Below are 17,011 nucleotides of genomic sequence, written 5' to 3'. Positions count from 1 at the left end.
AAGATTGTGTGTACTTGCTGGGAAAAAAAATCTCTCTTGCACAGCATGATACTGAATTTTTAATTTTAAAATCAGATAAGATTCTGATACTAAAAAATAAAGAAAAACTATGGGAGTCAGGTGGTAGCACAGAGGGTTAAGTGCACGTGGCGAGAGGCGCAAGGACAGGCTTAAGAATCCCCCAGCTCCCCACCTGCAGGGGAGTCCCTTCACAGACAGTGAAGCAGGTCAGCAGATGTCTGTGTTTCTCCCTCTCTTGTCTTTTCCTCCTCTGTCCATTTCTCTGTCCTATCCAACAACAACGACATCAATAACAACAACAATAACTACAACAATAAAACAACAAGGGCAACAAAAGGGAATAAATAAAATATTAAAAATAATAAAAGAAAAATATATATATAAACAGAAGCACAAAAATGAAATCCACAAATAGGAGAAGCATGTAGCAAAAATTAGTATATATATATATATATATATATATATATATATATATACTTTTATTTCCCTCCAGGGTTATTGCTGGGGCTTGGTATCTGTACCATGAATCCACTGCTCCTGGAGGTAATTTTTCCCCCTTTTGTTGCCCTTATTGTTGTAGCCTTGTTGTGGTTATTATTGTTGTTGGTGATGTTGTTCTTTCTTGGAAAGGACAGAGAGAAATGGAGAGAGGAGGGGAAGACAACAGAGAGGGGGAGAGAAAGATAGACACCCACAGACCTGCTTCACCGCCTATGAAGCGATTCCCCTGCAGGTGGGGAGCCAGGGGTTCGAACCAGGATCCTTACGCTGGTCTGTGCACTTTGTGCCACGTGCGCTTAACCCGCTGTGCCACCAGCTGCCCGCCCCCACCATAGTATATATTTTATAAAAGTAAATAGCTAAACTGTGGCCATATTCCACCCAAGTCTTGGTGAAAGAGCCTCAGGGAGGCAGGAAATTTTACAGCCTTGAGTAACTGGTAAAAAAAAAAAAAAAGAAAAAAAATCATTGGCTGTTTCCTGTGGGTAAAGAAGAAACACTGAACTTTCTGGGGCTGTTAGCAACATCGCCAGAGCTGTGACTTTGCAATGTAGCATGTCTGTTAGAAAGAAGAAAGAGAACGCAGTCAAGAGAATGCTGAAACAGTTCAAGCCAAAAGATATTATAAGTAAGGGCTGGCAGATGTGTGGGCTGGTTTTATCTAGTGCAGGAAACAATGGAAAAATACTGAAAGCTTTACATGTGGCCAGATTTTAATTATGAAGATGTTCAGTTTTCTACAACACGAAAGAACTAAAGTAGAAGAAAAAAAAAAGTTAACAGGAACTGTGAATCAAAGTGTCAGAAAACTGACAGTGATTCACAAGGCTGATAGGCATTTATCTGGTCGAATAGTTGATAGTAGTGAGGAGGGAAGGGAGAAGACAGATTAAAGACTTTCTCTAGAATTATCATCATTTCTACCCGGCTATAATTAGTATGCTAAATAGAAACACACATGTGAAAGCCAACAGAAAGGTAGGTCTACTGTGTAGAAGAGAAAGCATAGCTCTCTGTTCATTCAGTTGAAGTGAACAGAGGAATAATCCAAATGAGAACAAGATTTTGGGGAAATGCAATCTTCGAAGGGTAAACTATCAGTGAAAGAGATGAAGATGGTTTTCAAGGGTCAGTACAGAAACAAGGAGACAATAAGAATCTTGAACACTAGTAGAATTTTCCAAAGAGGAATGATTAACTACACTATAGAAATTTGTTATGTGGGAGTTGGGCGGTAGCGCAGCAGATTAAGCACAGGTGGCGCCAAGCTCAAGGACAGGCTTAAGGATCCTGGTTCGAGCCCCCGGCTCCCCACCTGCAGGGCAGTTGCTTCACAGGCGGTGAAGCAGATCTGCAGGTGTCTGTCTTTCTCTCCCCCTCTCTGTCTTCCCCTCCTCTCTCCATTTCTCTCTGTCCTATCTAACAACGATGACATCAATTATAACAATGGAAAACAATAAGGGCAACAAAAGGGAAAATAAATAAATATTTAAAAAAATTAAAAAGAAAAAAATTTCTTATGTGCAAATGAGAGAGACAGAGAGGAAGAGAGGAAGCGCATTTGGTAATTCAGAAACCACTGGCTGATTTTTGAAAAACCAGACTCACGTTCTCTCATTTTGAGAAGGGTAGTTGATGCCCTGGAGGTTATAATGGAACTGATGGACCACTTACAGGTAGAAATAGGTATCTACAAATAATTGTGTCATACAGCTTTGTTTTTTTTTTTTTTTTTTTTTTTGGCAGGCTCTCTGAAATCACGTAATTATCCGGCCAATTCTGGCTTAATTGGAGGAAGATCCTTGATGGAAGTATTGTTGCCATTGTGTGAAAAATTTCATGTCCAACATCTAATCAGACAGAAGAAAACCAGATCTATCTACCAGATGGACACTGACAATGAAATAAACCCATCCTTTGAAGATATACACAGAACATAGGAGTTATATAAAACATGTTCACCACTGCTTTGGCTAGTACTGACTCTCAACACACTACAAATCAATTGGCCAAGTTCCCATTTTCTGATCTCTCTTCCCACCTCGAATTCCAAGTGGCTTCAGCTGGACACATGTTTCTTCCTAGAGCCATCTCCAGCCCTCTGGGCCTGCTAGATCAAATGTCACAAAGTGTCATTGTTGGTGTGTGCTGCTCTTCTCCATCAAAAATATCTCAGCTGCCAGCTTGAAGGAGGGCTTGGAGAGTGAGAGGAGGGACAGAATGCACAACTCAGAGGAACCAACACCAAAGGACTCTTGGTGTCACTTGACGGTGGCTTATTGTTCAATTTGGTTTTGATCAAAAAGAGCCTTTCGGTTTTATATCTTCAGAACTGTCTACTGCGGCATTTCAGAAAGCATGTTGGCCATTACACAGCACCAACTTCAAGGGAAAATAACTCATTCACACTTCAGCTAAGTCTAAACAACGTGCTATTCATCACACAAGCCCAGACTGCCTTGTCTATTCCCTTACACCAACCTTTACCCTCACCAACACCTGTCCCACCTCACCTCCCACCTCCACCCCCATGAAGCAAGGTGGATTCTCTCTCTATCTGGCAAAACTCCATCACACTCAGTGGCAACGGCCCTGTATCCAGCATCCCTGGCAGCTCATTCATAGCTTACAAATGTAGAGAAATAACAAACACTTGTGAGTTGCATGATGTGCAAATGTCATGGGCCTTGACCTCATGGTTGCCTAGACTCATGAGCTCTGTCCAAACATTTTTGGTAGGGCTGTACGTCTCACTGTTTTCTAATAAAGACACTGACATAAAGATGGTGGCAAGCTGTACAGGGGCAGCGAGGGAAGATACTGAGCTGGCCCTCTGCTGTGTTTACAGATGCTTCATACTTACACTGGTCAAAGAATTGGAGAGAGAAGCATGATTTTCAGGAGTTTCTAAGCTTTTTATTCAGGAAATGTGAGAGCACATGTGTAGGATGACACACGGGCAGGAGAAAAAAATAGTGCAACATGGCTACAGAGGTGGGATTTTATGAACTTCTAACCACCCCCCTCATCTTCATTTCTTTCCTAACCCACGCCCACACCTGTCACAACTTCCTGGTGTGTAGTATGGGTTGAGAGGTGGCTCACCTGGTTGAGTGCACATGTTACATTGTGCAAGGACCTGAGTTCAAGTCCCTGGTCCCCACTTGCAGAAGGAAAGCTTTGCAAATGGTGAAGCAGTATTTCAGGTATCTCTCTGTTTTTATTCCTCTCTATCACCCCCTTCATTCTCAATTTCTTGCTGTTTCTATACAAAAAATAAATAAAGCTAATAAAAATATTGGGATTCAGGCAGTAGTGCATGTGGCATGAAGCACAAGGAATGGCATAAGGATCCCAGTTTGAGCTTCCAGCTCCCCACCTGCAGGAGGTCACTTCACAGGTACTGAAGCAAGTCTGCAGGTGTCTATCTTTCTCTGTCCCCACCCTCTGTCTTCCCCTCCCCTCTCCATTTCTCTCTGTTCTATCCAACAACAAGGCAGCAATGACAGCAATTATGGCAACAACAAGAGTTGTTAAAGTGGTAAAAATGTCTTCCAGGAGTAGTGGATTTATAATGCTGCCACCAAGCCCTAGCAATAGCCAATAGCCCTGGAAGCAAAAAAAAAAAAAAAAAAAAGTGAAATTTGGACTGGTGTGGTATATTGCATCAAAGGGTTCTGGGAACAGAGGGAAATTGAAGGGGTGGAAAAGGAGTCTAAGTTCCTGTGCATGGTGGTAGACAAGGACCTAAGTTAAGAGTGAGGCTGTTTTGCAGACATCTATCTCAGGGAAATGAGAAACCGTATCCATGTGTGAAAAAGTATATTGTAAACCATTATCACCCCAATACAATTATTGAAGCAAACAAGCAATAAAAAATTTATACATATATAACATTTCTGCTCACTATGCCTAATTTACTTCAAGAGCATCCTAGGTTTGGGTTGCATTTGGGAGTCATACTTATTTCTGAAAATTTGCAGGTCCAAGGGTTCTGTCTGGTTTAGTTTGGCCAATTCAGCCATGTTTTCTTTGGGAAAAAAATCCCATGAACTAATATTATTTATCCTTCTCCAACTCTGCATCAAAGATCAAGCTTTCTAGAAGGAATTTCAGATGAACTGGAGAGAAGAAAGTGCTGAATCCTTTCAGGCAAGATATTTCAGTGTTAGGGATTAGACAACAACGATGGCTTTTTAGAATTCTGTGTTTTACACTGAATCCATGTGAGTACTGACTCATTCTTTGTTCCTCACACCTACTTGACAGGGAAGAGTAGTCAGGCTCATTATTATGGTGCATTAGACTTTAACTCCATGGTGAACCATAACACTGTTCAATTAAAACTCTGAAGCCAAAAACAGGGTGTCAGCAAACTCCTGCTCCCAGAACTTCCCTTTGGAATATTTTATTGCACCAGAACCCCTATTTGAGCAACACTTCCAGCTAATCCCTACATATTTATCAAGACCCAGACCATGCTGCCTTTGTGTAAAGCTGTGGGTCTTGTGGAAACTATTCTTCTCCCCAGCTTCCCACAGTTGTCATCTTTATCTCTCTCTCTCTCTCTCTCTTTCTGACAATTTCTTTTTTTTTTTATTTTATTTTATTTATTTATTTATTCCCTTTTGTTGCCCTTGTTTTATTGTTGTAGTTATTATTGATGATGTTGTTGTTGGATAGGACAGAGAGAAATGGAGAGAGGAGGGGAAGACAGAGAGGGGGAGAGGAAGACAGATACCTGCAGACCTGCTTCACCCCTTGTGAAGTGACCACCCTGCAGGTGGGGAGCCGGGGGGTTTGAACCTGGATCCTTAAGCTGATCCTTGCTTTGTGCCACCTGTGCTTAATCCGCTGCGCTACCACCCGACTCCCGAAAATTTCTTAATAGCTGTCTGAGAGAAACCAAATACAAGGGGCCCCACCGTTTTCCACTGAAGAGACAGAACACAAGTGAAGTACCTGGTAGCTGAGTGCTGCTGAATGCCAGTCCCTCTTCATATTCATGAAGCAGGGCTCAAGTCATTTGCCTAATTCCAGGTGTTAGTCAAAGGGACGGATGTGTTTTGACTGACAGTGGGGAAATTTCATACAGTCTGAAGCCTAATGATGATTAGGGATAAATAAAGGCAGCAGCAGCAGCTCCCTGTGGGGCTCCTGACTTACCTTGCTTGACTTGTGGTCCACATTGAAAGTGGCAATCGCATCCTCCGTTTCCTTCCTCCCGGATTTGGTGATCACATATTCGGCGAGTTTGTTTGCTAAGTAGGTCTTTCCAGTGCCACTTGGTCCTGAGAGGATAATTCTGTGATGCTCCATCAACAAGTTAAAGTACCTTTGGGTAACTGGCTTAGGAATCAGCGTATCAAAAACAAAACTGTCCAGACTGTTTTCTTCTACCCCTGCAGGAAGACACAGTGAGGACAGTGAGCCTTGCTGCTCTACAGAATCTAGACTTTAAAGTATGATGTCCATGGAGAACACAGCATTATCAGTCAGAGGAATGCAGTCCTTGCAAAACATGGCCCCGGATATTTCTCCCCACAAATACATATTGCCATTTGAGGGTAGAGAACATCAGGAATAAGGCAAAGTGAATAACTAAAGTAGAATAAGCTTTCTCCATTTCTGCGGGCTGCCCCTGAGACTCTGTCTCCCGCTTTCCGTCATACTTCCAGAGAGAAGTGGAAGCATGACTATAGATTCTATGACAAGATCGCCCTTCCCTTTTGAAGTGGATGATTTCCTTAAGAATATATGGAAAGAGTGACAGATTTCTTTCAGATTCTTACTGTTTTGAACCTTGTGTTTCTCATCACATGTCTCAGTTATATAATCACTTCAGCTTTCGAAGCAGACAGATGGCCCTGGGTGAGGAACTGAGAGGGAGAACAGTCTCTCCCTTCACTAACCCAATTATTCTCTCATAAATTCACATATTGACACATTTCTCTCTCAATCCATAGTTGAAACAGAGATGTTTTGGCTCATTAACATGTGAGCAACGAATCATGGAGTATTTATATTCCATCTCCATTTACCTATAACTCATCCTAATACCCAATGCCAAGAAGATAGAATCTTTCACCTTTGATTTTAACTCATTACCTATCCCCTGTGGGTATTCATGAGGTACAAGACATTTTAAATTCAAATATATATTGGTATTTATTACTTTGGAATATGTCATGAAGCTACTGACTTCTCTCTAAGTGAAAGAGAAATCAAACAGATAAATCTGAAAGTATGAAATCTGATAAAAAAAATCTATCAATCAAAAGGAATTAAAAGGATACAGATGGAAAGAAAAGAAGTTAAACGTTCATGGTTTGCAGGCAAGATGATAGTATACATAGAAAAACCTAGGGAATACAGCAGAAAACTCCCGGAAATTATCAGGCAATACAGTAAGGTGTCCAGTGACAAAATTAACATATAAAATTCCTTTATGTAAACACTAAGTCAGAAGAAGAAGAAGAAAAAATCCAGGAATCGGTCCCATTCACTATAGCAGCAAAAACAATGAAATATCTAGAAATAAATCCAACAAAAAAGTGAAAGATTTGTATACTGAAAATTATGATTCATTGTTAAGGAAATAAAACAAGATACAACGAAATGGAAAGATATTCCATGTTCATGGATTGGAAAAATTAACATCAACAAAATGAATATTCTATCCAGACCTTTATACAAATGTAATGCAGTCCACATCAATGCCCCATCAAATATCTCTTAAGAGAACAAAAGCTACAAACTTTTAACTGGAACCAGAATACACCTAGAATCACAAAAGCAAAAGCAATCTTGAGGAAAAGAAAGAAAAAAAAAGAACAGAACTGGAGGAATCAAACTCTCAGATCTCAAATTGAATCATAGGGTCATTATAATCAAAACTGCCTAGTATTGGAGCAAAAACAAACACAATGACCAATGGAATAGAAATGGGAGCCCAGAAATAAACCCTCACACCTATGGACATCTAATCTTTGACAAAAGTGTCCAGGCTATTAAGTGGGAAAAGGAGAGTCTCTTCAACAAATGGTGTTGGGAAAATTGGGTTGAAATATACAGAGAATGAAACTGAACCTCTATGTATATTTCACCAAACACATTGACCACATTTCTCCAGACACAAAATAAATGAATCAAGTACTTGGATGTTAGACCAGAAACTATCAAATACTTAGTGGAAAATATTGGCAGCATTCTTTTCCATCTACATTTTACAGGCTTCTTCAATGACTCAATACCAATTGCAAGGAAGACAAAAAACAAAACAAATAAACAATGGGAATTGAAAAACTTCTGCACAGCAAAAGAAACTATCACCCACAGAGACTCCTCACAGAGTGGAAAAAGATCTTTACATGCCATAAATCAGACAAAAGGCTAGTAACCAAGAAGTATAAAGAGCTCATCAAATCCAGCAGTAACAACAACAACAAAAGATCCCATCCTAAAGTGGGGAGAGGATATGAACAGAATATTTACCAAACAAGACATCCAAAAGTGGTGCCGGGTGGTAGCACACCTGGTTGAGCACACATTAAAATGTATAAGGACCCGGGTTCAAGTCCCCAGTGCCCACCTGAAGGGGGAAAGCTTCATAAGTGGTGAACCAGGGCTTCAGGTGTCTCTCTGTCTCTTTCCCTCTCTATTTCCTCCTTCCTTCTCAATTTCTGGATGTCTCTATCCAGTGAACAAATAAGGATAATAAAAAGAAGAAGAAGGAGGAGGAGAAGGATAAGAAGAAGAACAAGAACAAGAAGAACCAAAAAGGACATGAAAAGGTGCTCCAAGTCATTGTCAGAGAAATGTAAATAAAGACAACAATGAGATATAATTTCACTCCTGTGAGAATGTCACACATCAGAAACATTCTCTACTGTTGTTGATCCACATTGAGGGCAAGGTCCTATGGGGGCCCACAAAGGAATCTATTGTGTTGTTCCTGCTACAGATGACCAGTAACAATGGAGAGAGGGATTTATTTGAGATCTAGGCCCATCATGGCCCTTTGGAATATAACTAAAATAGGTCATCTAACTATCTACAAAACAGAGACACCCTCCCCATACACACGCTTCATTTAAACTATTCCAGCCTTTAGGATCATGATTAGTCATCAATTTGTTTGGCTTTATATCTTAACTCTTCTTTCAGCCACCAGGTTCCAGATGCTACCATGATGCCAAATGGACTTCCCTGGGCAGACAACCCCACCAATGTGCCCTGGAGCCCAGCTTCCTCAGATCCCTGCCCCACTAGGGAAAGAGAGAGACAGGCTGGGAGTATGGATTGACCTGCCAATGCCCATGTTCATCGGGGAAACAATTACAGAAGCCAGACCTTCCACCTTCTGCACCCCATAATGTCCCTGGGTCCATATTCCCAGAGGATTAAAGAATAGCAAAGCTATCAGGGGAGAGGATGGGATATGGAGATCGAGTGGTGGGAATTGTGTGGAGTTGTATCCTTCTTATCCAAGGGTTTTGTTAGTGTTTCCTTTTTATAAATAAAAATTTAATAAAAAAAAAACAAATAAGGAGTGAGGTGGTAGTGCAGCGGGTTAAGCTCAGATGGCGCCAAGTGCAAGGACCAGAGTAAGGATCCCAGTTCAAGCTCCCGGCTCCCCACCTGCAGGGGAGTCGCTTCTTCACAGGTGGTGAAGCAGGTCTGCAGGTGTCTAAGTTTCTCTCCCCCTCTCTGTCTTCCCCTCCTCTCTCCATTTCTCTCTGTCCTATCGAGCAATGATGATATGAATAACAACAACAACAACAATAATAATAAATAAGGGCAACAAAAGGGAAAATAAATAAAAATATTTTTAAAATATGAAGAAAATAAAACACCAAATAACTGTTCTTTGCTCTCCATAGTCCTTTCACCTTTGAGGTTCACAGTGATGGTGTTGTTATCTCCAACAAGGTAGCCACAGGGCAGCAGTTCAGGCACTTCCAGGCTCTGGGATCGAATTAAGTCTCCTATGCAGTAGCTCGCGATGCAGTCGGAGCTCAGACCAAGGCTTGAGGACGTGTCAATCCGGAATACATATTCCTAAAACGGCACCCACAGAAAGAGACATGATGCAAAAAAAGAGATTCAACTCAGCTACAGAAAACACAAAACTCGGGGGTGGGGGGGTATGTCTCCAGCTGTCAAGAACTGTCTATCTCCACGACAGAAGAATAATCCACATCAAAACAGCACAGAAAAAAGAAAAGAAGCTTTTCTCAAGATCAAGGAAAAGCAGATACATCTAAGCTATTAAAATGAAGAGAAATCTCTAAAAATGAATCCATGTGAAATATTAATATGGAGGGGGGCAGGGGCATGGCAGGTGAAACACATATATACCATGCACAAGGACACAGGTTTGAGCCCCTGCTTCCCCACCAGCAGCAGAGATGCTTCTGAGTGGTGAAGCAGGTCTGCAGGTATCTAACTTGCTCTCTTTCTGTTTTCTTTTCACCTCTCCATCTCTGTCTTGTCCAGTACAAATAGGACAAAAGGAAGGAGAAGGGGAAAAGAGGAGGAAGAGGAAATGGCCACCAGGAGTGGTGGATTCATAATGCTGTCACTGAGTCCCAGAGATGACCCTGGTGGCAGAAGAAAAGAAAAGGGAAAAGAAAAGGAAAGGAAAGGGAAAAGAAAAGAAAGAAGGAAGAAAGGAAGGGGGGAGGAAGGAAGGAAGGAAGAAAGAAAGAAAGAAAGAAAGAAAGAAAGAAAAAAGGAAGGAAGGAAGGAAAAGAAAGGGAGGGAGAGAGAGAGGGAAGGAGGAAGAGAGAAATGGAGGGAGGGAGGGAGGTAGGAAGGAAGGAAGGAAGGAAAAGAAAGATTATCAAGATGTCAGGTACAACTTACCTTAAAGAGACGTCTAATTACACCATCTAATACATCCCACTTGGTTTTTCCACTAATGCCAATGGATCCTATCAAATAGGCCTGAGACTTCTGATCCTACAAAAAGACAAAATAAAATAAGGTATCTATCACCCAATTGGATACCTTGCCTTATTATTACATTTCCTAATACTATAATGGTGATCAAGACTAAATTATTTATTAAACTAATAGTTTGTTGTTTGTTTTGGTAACAGACAAAACATGTATAGTGAATTATTGTAGTGAAATATTATTATGGTATTATGGCAGTGGGCGGTGGGAAACAGCAAAGTGGTTACTATATATACATATATATTCCTAAGGCTCTGAGCTCCAAGTTCAATCCCAGTCACTACCATAAACCAGATTTCTTGTTAAAATGTAAAGGGGGTGGGGAAGATAAAAGGAACATGCTAACCTACTGACCAGGTAGGCAAATAAAGTAACAGTAAATGCAGTAATAAGAAAGAAGGCTGCAGTTTGAAGCAGACAGGTCAAGAATAACTATTCAGTGGAGTACCCTTCTGTTTAGATACTGCATTCCTGAGACAGCCTGCCTTGTAGGAAGGATTTGGTGATAAGAGATAGAATAGGGAGGGGGAAGATAGCATAATGGTTATGCAAAGAGACTCTCATGCCTATGGCTCCAAAGTCTAAGGTTCAAGAAGCCAGAGCTAATCAGTACTCTGGTTAAAAAAAAAAAAAAATGCTATCATCCTAAAACTTAATCATATTATTATTTTTGTGATTTTATCTGAGTCCAAGATGTAGTCTTCCCAAATATTAATTTAGATTAGCTCTAAAATCCCATCCAGCGCAACATATCTAGGGTAGTACGGCACTTGTATATTCCCAGAATAGGTCCCATGTTGAACCTATCAGAACTTAAAAAGAACTTGCCCCTTAAATCCAAATAGAGTCTTGACCTGAGAACTATAAGATGACAAATGAACATTGTCACCAATGGCGAAGTCCCCAGCAATTTAACAGCAGCAACAGCAAAGGAACATATCTAATACAAAGATACTATAGATTACCAGCCAATTTTTTATTATTGGGTCTTTAGGTTAAGTGAAGTTTTGTTTATTCTTCTGCTAGAAACAAGTAATTAAAGACCTACCCCCACCCAGGGGCTCATGCAATCACTTGGGTGTCTTAGAGCTCTGCTTCCCCAGAGCCCCACCCCACCAGGGAAAGAAAGAGACAGGCTGGGAGTATGGATCAACCCGTCAACACCCATGTTCAGCAGGGAAGCAATTACAGAAGCCAGACCTTCCACCTTCTGCATCCCACAATGACCCTGGGTCCAGACTTCCAGAGGAATAAAGAATAGGAAAGCTATCAGGGGAGAAGATGGGATACAGAGTTCTGGTGGTGGGAATCATGTGGAGTTATATCCCTCTTATCCTATGGTTTTGTCAGTGTTTCCTTTTTATTTTATTTTTTTAATATTTATTCCCTTTTGTTGCCCTCTTTGTTTCATTGTTATAGTTATTATTGCCATTGTTGTTAGATAGGACAGAGAGAAATGGAGAGAGGAGGGGAAGACAGAAAGGGGGAGAGCAAGATAGACACCTGCAGACCTGCTTCACCGCCTTTGAAGTGACTCCCCTGCAGGTGGGGAGCTGGGGGCTCGAACCAGGATCCTTACACCGGTCCTTGTGCTTTGCGCCATGTGTGCTTAACCCACTGCCCTACCACTGAACTCCCCAGTGTTTCCTTTTTATAAATAATAATAATAATAAAAGGATGACCTACATATTATCTTTTTCCATACTATGAGGACTTTGAGGCATGCCTGTATTTATCGAAAAAGTAAAAAGAATTGACAATCTAGTTGGAACTAGTTTTATTATGATTAGAAATGGCCACATGTATTAGTGAAACCACACCGGCACATACATTCAGATAATCAATAGAATATAGTCTGTAGCCTAGAGTCATTTTTCTGGCTCCAACTCAATTTCTTCATCTGCAATAATCGCATAGTTGTGAAGAAAAATAAATAGTTGGTCTTACTTAGCTATAACTTGAAGTTGAAGCCAATACTTCTCTTAGAAAATGTCCAAAAGAGCAGGGGGTAGAGAGCATAATAGTTCTGCAAAGAGACTCTCAAGACTGAGCTTCCAGAGTCCCAGGTTCAATCCCCTGCACCACCATAAGCCAGAGCTGAGCAGTGCTCCTCTTAAAAATAAATAAATATAGTTGTTTTTTTTTAAGCCACACATGGGGGGAAGCCAGCCTATACTTGCATCTTTGGCAGAAAGTTTGTGGCACTAGAATTCTTGGAATAGTTGCTTAGTCTAAGAATTCACAAGGTCTATCTCATTTTTCAAACTTAAATCTTCTGACCATTTAAAAATTACAATATTCTTTTCTCCTTGGTGGGAAAAAAAAATTGTTGTTTTTGGCTGCTAGAAAATTTGTATTCTTGGTCCACTCAACTACAAATCCAGCTTGACATGACATTTTTCGTTTTAAAAAAGGATTAGATTTGGAATGGCACTGCCAACTTGAAGGCAAGGTTTGATTCCTGAAAAACGGAAATACTTAACTGCTAAGACCCTGCTAAAAACTGATAAAAGAGGCATCAATGGAATTTGTCATACTGAGTTTAGTATAAAATGTTTTTCCAGAGCTTTGGACAGTCATATGGCCTGTAATCTTCACTTTATACAAAGACCATACTGGGGCCAGGGAGATAGCATAAAGTTATGCAAAAGACTCTGAGGTCCCAAGTTGTATCCCCTGCCCCACCATAAGTCAGAGTATAATCATGCTCTGGTCTCTGTCCTTCCCCCTGTATCTCTCTCATTAAAATAAAATTATATATATGGCCTTCAGGGTTCTCACTGGGGTTCAGTGCCTACACTATGACTCCACTGTTCCTGAAGGCCATTTTTTTCTCCATTGTTGTTATTGTTCTTGCTATTGTTATTGTCATTATTGTTGTGGTTGGATAAGATAAAGAGAAATGGAGAGAGGAGGGGAAGACAGAGAGGGGGGAGAGAAAGATAGACACCTGCAGACCTGCTTCACCACCTGTGAAGCGACTCCCCTGCAGGTGGGGAGACAGGGCTCGAACCAGGATCCTTCCACCGGTCCTTGCGCTTTGTGCCCCCAACAAAGTCTTTTTTTTAAAAAAAAAAATTTTTTTTAATATTTATTTACTTATTCCCTTTTGTTGCCCTTGTTGTTCTCTTATTGTTGCTGTAGTGGTTGTTTTTGTTATTGATGTCATTGTTGTTGGATAGGACAGAGAGAAATGGAGAGAGGAGGGGAATACACATGAGGGAGAGAAAGATAGACACCTGCAGACCTGCTTCACCGCCTGTGAAGAGACTCCCCTACAGGTGGGGTGCTGGGGCCTCAAACCGGGACCCTTAAGCCGGTCCTTGAGCCTTCATGCCACCTGCGCTTAACCTGCTGTGCTACCATCTGACTCCCAACAAAGTACTTTTTAAAAGACTAAATTGATAGCTGCAACATGTTATTGAAAAACATCATAAATATTACCTACATTAGATGATGGATACAAAAGACTGTGTTATGCAAGATGCTAGATAGGAAAAACTATTTTAATAAGCTTTAGAATTCAAAGTGGCAAGATGCAGATGCTACCAGGATTCCATCCTGACTTCCCAGGCAGACCTTCACCAACGTGTCCTGGAACCTCCCCTCCCCAGAGCCCTGCCCCACTAGGGAAAGACAGAAACAGGCTGGGGGTGTGGATTCACCTGCCAATGTCCATGTCCAGCAAAGAAACAGTTGCAGAAGCCAGAACACCCATCTTCCACACCCCATAAAGAATTCTGGTTCATCCTCCCAGAGGGATAAAGAATAGGGAAGCTTGGGAGTCAGGTGGTAGCGCAGCAAGTTAAGCGTACATGGAGCAAAACGCAAGGACCTGCGTAAGGATCCCAGTTTGAGAAGCAGGCTCCCCACCAGCAGGGGAGTCGCTTCATAGGTGGGGAAGCAGGTCTGCGGGTGTCTTTCTCTCCCCCTGTCTGTCTTCCCCTCCTCTCTCCATTTCTCTCTGTCCTATCCAACAATAATGACATCAATAACAACAATAATAACTACAACAATAAAACAACAAGGGCAACAAAAGGTAATAATAATTAAAAAAAAAAGAATAGGAAGCTTCCAATGGAGGCGGTGGGACAGGGAACTCTGGTGGTGGGAACTGTATTGAATTATACCTTGTTATCTGACACTCTTATTAGTCATTATTAAATCACTAATAATAATAATAATAATATAAATGAGCCGACACAAACTGCTTTAATTAAATGGACATGACATACTGAAACACATTTCTGCTTTTTAAAGAGATGCTATTCTGAGTCTCTAATTATGGAACTTTCATTAACATATTAAGCTAACGCCAAGACAAACGCTGTGAATAGAACAGACCTCAGAGGAAATGTTCAAAAATCAAATACATCACAGCATCTTGACCCTTCAGCAGTAGAATCAGAAATACCTTTGCCTGGCCATAGCCCTTGCTAATGGAGACCAGGATCTTCACACTTCGGCTGTCTTTGTGTCCAGTGGCATCTCCGGCGTCTTCTAGCAAAATATCTGCCATAAGAAAGCAGATTCACAAGGACATGTTAGCTCAGGGTCCTTTCTTACCAAGCTCTTCTGCCCTCACAGTTTTACATCTTTCCATGGAAATACTTAGACTCTCTGCTTCTCATTCTAGCTTAACTGGCTTTTCTTTCTTTCCTTTCTCTTCCTTCTTTCTTTTTCTTCTCTTACTCTCTCTCTCTCTCTCTCTGTCTCCCTCTCTCTCCCTCTCTCTCAGTTTTGAAGAAGCTGAATCACTGCAGTTGGTTTAATGTTTCCATCAACGAATTGATTTCTGCTTCCACAGATCATCTGGCTCGAGTCCAGGCATCCCCTTGGGAAGAGGGAATACAGGAAGTTCTTTTGTCATTTATGTAGAGGTCTGAGCGATACCTGAGTAATATTCAGTCACCATTGTAACCATGACAAACTGAAAGGCAGTCTGATTTTTCTATCCAATCTAAACTATGCAAGCTCAATACCCATGTAATTTCTAAAAGCAAAGGTGCTGAGATTAACTGTCAGGTGAAATTATGTTCAAGCATTTGGCACATATCCAGCTGTATCACCACTTACCTTGCACATGTAATTATTAGGTGCTGTTACTGAATATTGACACCCTTAGACTTCCTTACAGAAGCGTTAGTTATTTCTCTCTAGGATTCTGTATACATAGAGATTTAATCCAAAATAGTATTCTGGTAATTAGCTAAGCATTCCACAGCTACGATAAAGCTATACAACCTTTAAAGCACCAGTCTTTAAATGTTATCAAAGATGAATCTTCAAAAGCCAAGACATTAGTGTCCAATTTGCAGAGTCATTAAACCAAACTATCCCAGATAGATTATTTTTCTTTGACAGTGATGTTGCGCGAGGGCCCTGCTTGCCATGAAGGGGAGCAAAGGGAACTCAGTCATGTGCTAAACAGCACATTGCCCTTGGGACAACACCACTAGATTGTTCCCATTCCAAAATTTATAGAGGTGGGAGCCACGCGGTGGTGCACCCGGCTAAAAGGACCCAGTGCAAAAGGACCCCACCACTCGATTGTTCCCACTCCAAAATTTATAGAGGTTGGAGCCACGCGGTGGTGCACCTGGCTAAAAGGACCCAGTGCAAAAGGACCCCACCACTCGATTGTTCCCACTCCAAAATTTATAGAGGTTGGAGCCACGCGGTGGTGCACCTGGCTAAAAGGATCCAGTGCAAAAGGACCCCACCACTCGATTGTTCCCACTCCAAAATTTATAGAGGTTGGAGCCACGCGGTGGTGCACCTGGCTAAAAGGACCCAGTGCAAAAGGACTCGAGTTAAAGCCCCTGTCCCCCACCTGCAGGGTGAAAGTATCAGGAGTGGTGAAAAAAGGCGGCTGGTGACTCTCTCCCTCTCTATCTCCCCTGCCCCTCTCAATTTCTCTCTCTCTATCCAATCACAAATAAATAAGAATAAAAGAGAAGGAAAAAAAATTAGAGGTAAGGGCTTCGACTATATAATTATAAAACAATATTTTAATCAAAATATCATTCTAATAAAAATACACATTCTTACAAAGAAAGGAGTAAAAGACATCAGTTTTTAGATCATCATAATTAAAAGAAACTTTTAAAACTTGAGGAATAGGGGGATTTTTGATAGCAAATCTTTTTAAAGTGTATTTCTTTATTGTTATTACTGTTATTGTTACCATTGCTGTTGTTGTTGTTGGACAGGACAGAGAGAAATCAAGAGAGGAGGAGAAGACAGAGAGGGGGAGAGAAAGATAGACACCTGCAGACCTGCTTTACCGCTTGTGAAGTGACCCTCCTGCAGGTGGGGAGCCGGGGGCTCGAACCGGGATCCTTAACACTCATCTTTGTGCTTCACACCATGTGCGCTTAACCTGCTGTACTACTGCCAGACCCCCTAAGTGTATTTTTAAAATTTTTATTATCTTGTTTTATTCATTGGATAAAGACAGCCAGAAATTGAGAGCAAGGGAGAAATATCAGACACACATAACATATCCACAGCCACACACATAACCTTC

The 17,011-nt window shown here is 41.2% G+C and overlaps 1 protein-coding gene across 6 annotated transcripts in view; it reads right to left on the bottom strand.

Annotated features, from left to right (window-relative positions):
• NAV3 (neuron navigator 3) overlaps positions 1 to 17,011 on the bottom strand; it is a 666,403-nt gene that overhangs the window by 23,430 nt on the left and 625,962 nt on the right. For all 6 annotated transcript variants that reach the window (XM_060191355.1, XM_060191352.1, XM_060191353.1 and 3 more), the window contains 4 exons: positions 14,897 to 14,994; positions 10,390 to 10,485; positions 9,414 to 9,582; positions 5,689 to 5,924 (listed from right to left, as the gene is read on the bottom strand). In XM_060191355.1, coding sequence (XP_060047338.1) covers positions 5,689 to 5,924; positions 9,414 to 9,582; positions 10,390 to 10,485; positions 14,897 to 14,994 — 599 coding nt within the window. The remainder of the gene's footprint in view (positions 1 to 5,688; positions 5,925 to 9,413; positions 9,583 to 10,389; positions 10,486 to 14,896; positions 14,995 to 17,011) is intronic.

This window comes from Erinaceus europaeus, chromosome 5 (genome assembly GCF_950295315.1).
Source record: "Erinaceus europaeus chromosome 5, mEriEur2.1, whole genome shotgun sequence".
Taxonomy (NCBI): domain Eukaryota; kingdom Metazoa; phylum Chordata; class Mammalia; order Eulipotyphla; family Erinaceidae; genus Erinaceus; species Erinaceus europaeus.
Note: the sequence above shows the minus strand (reverse complement) of the source record. Positions and strands in the feature narration are given on the sequence as shown.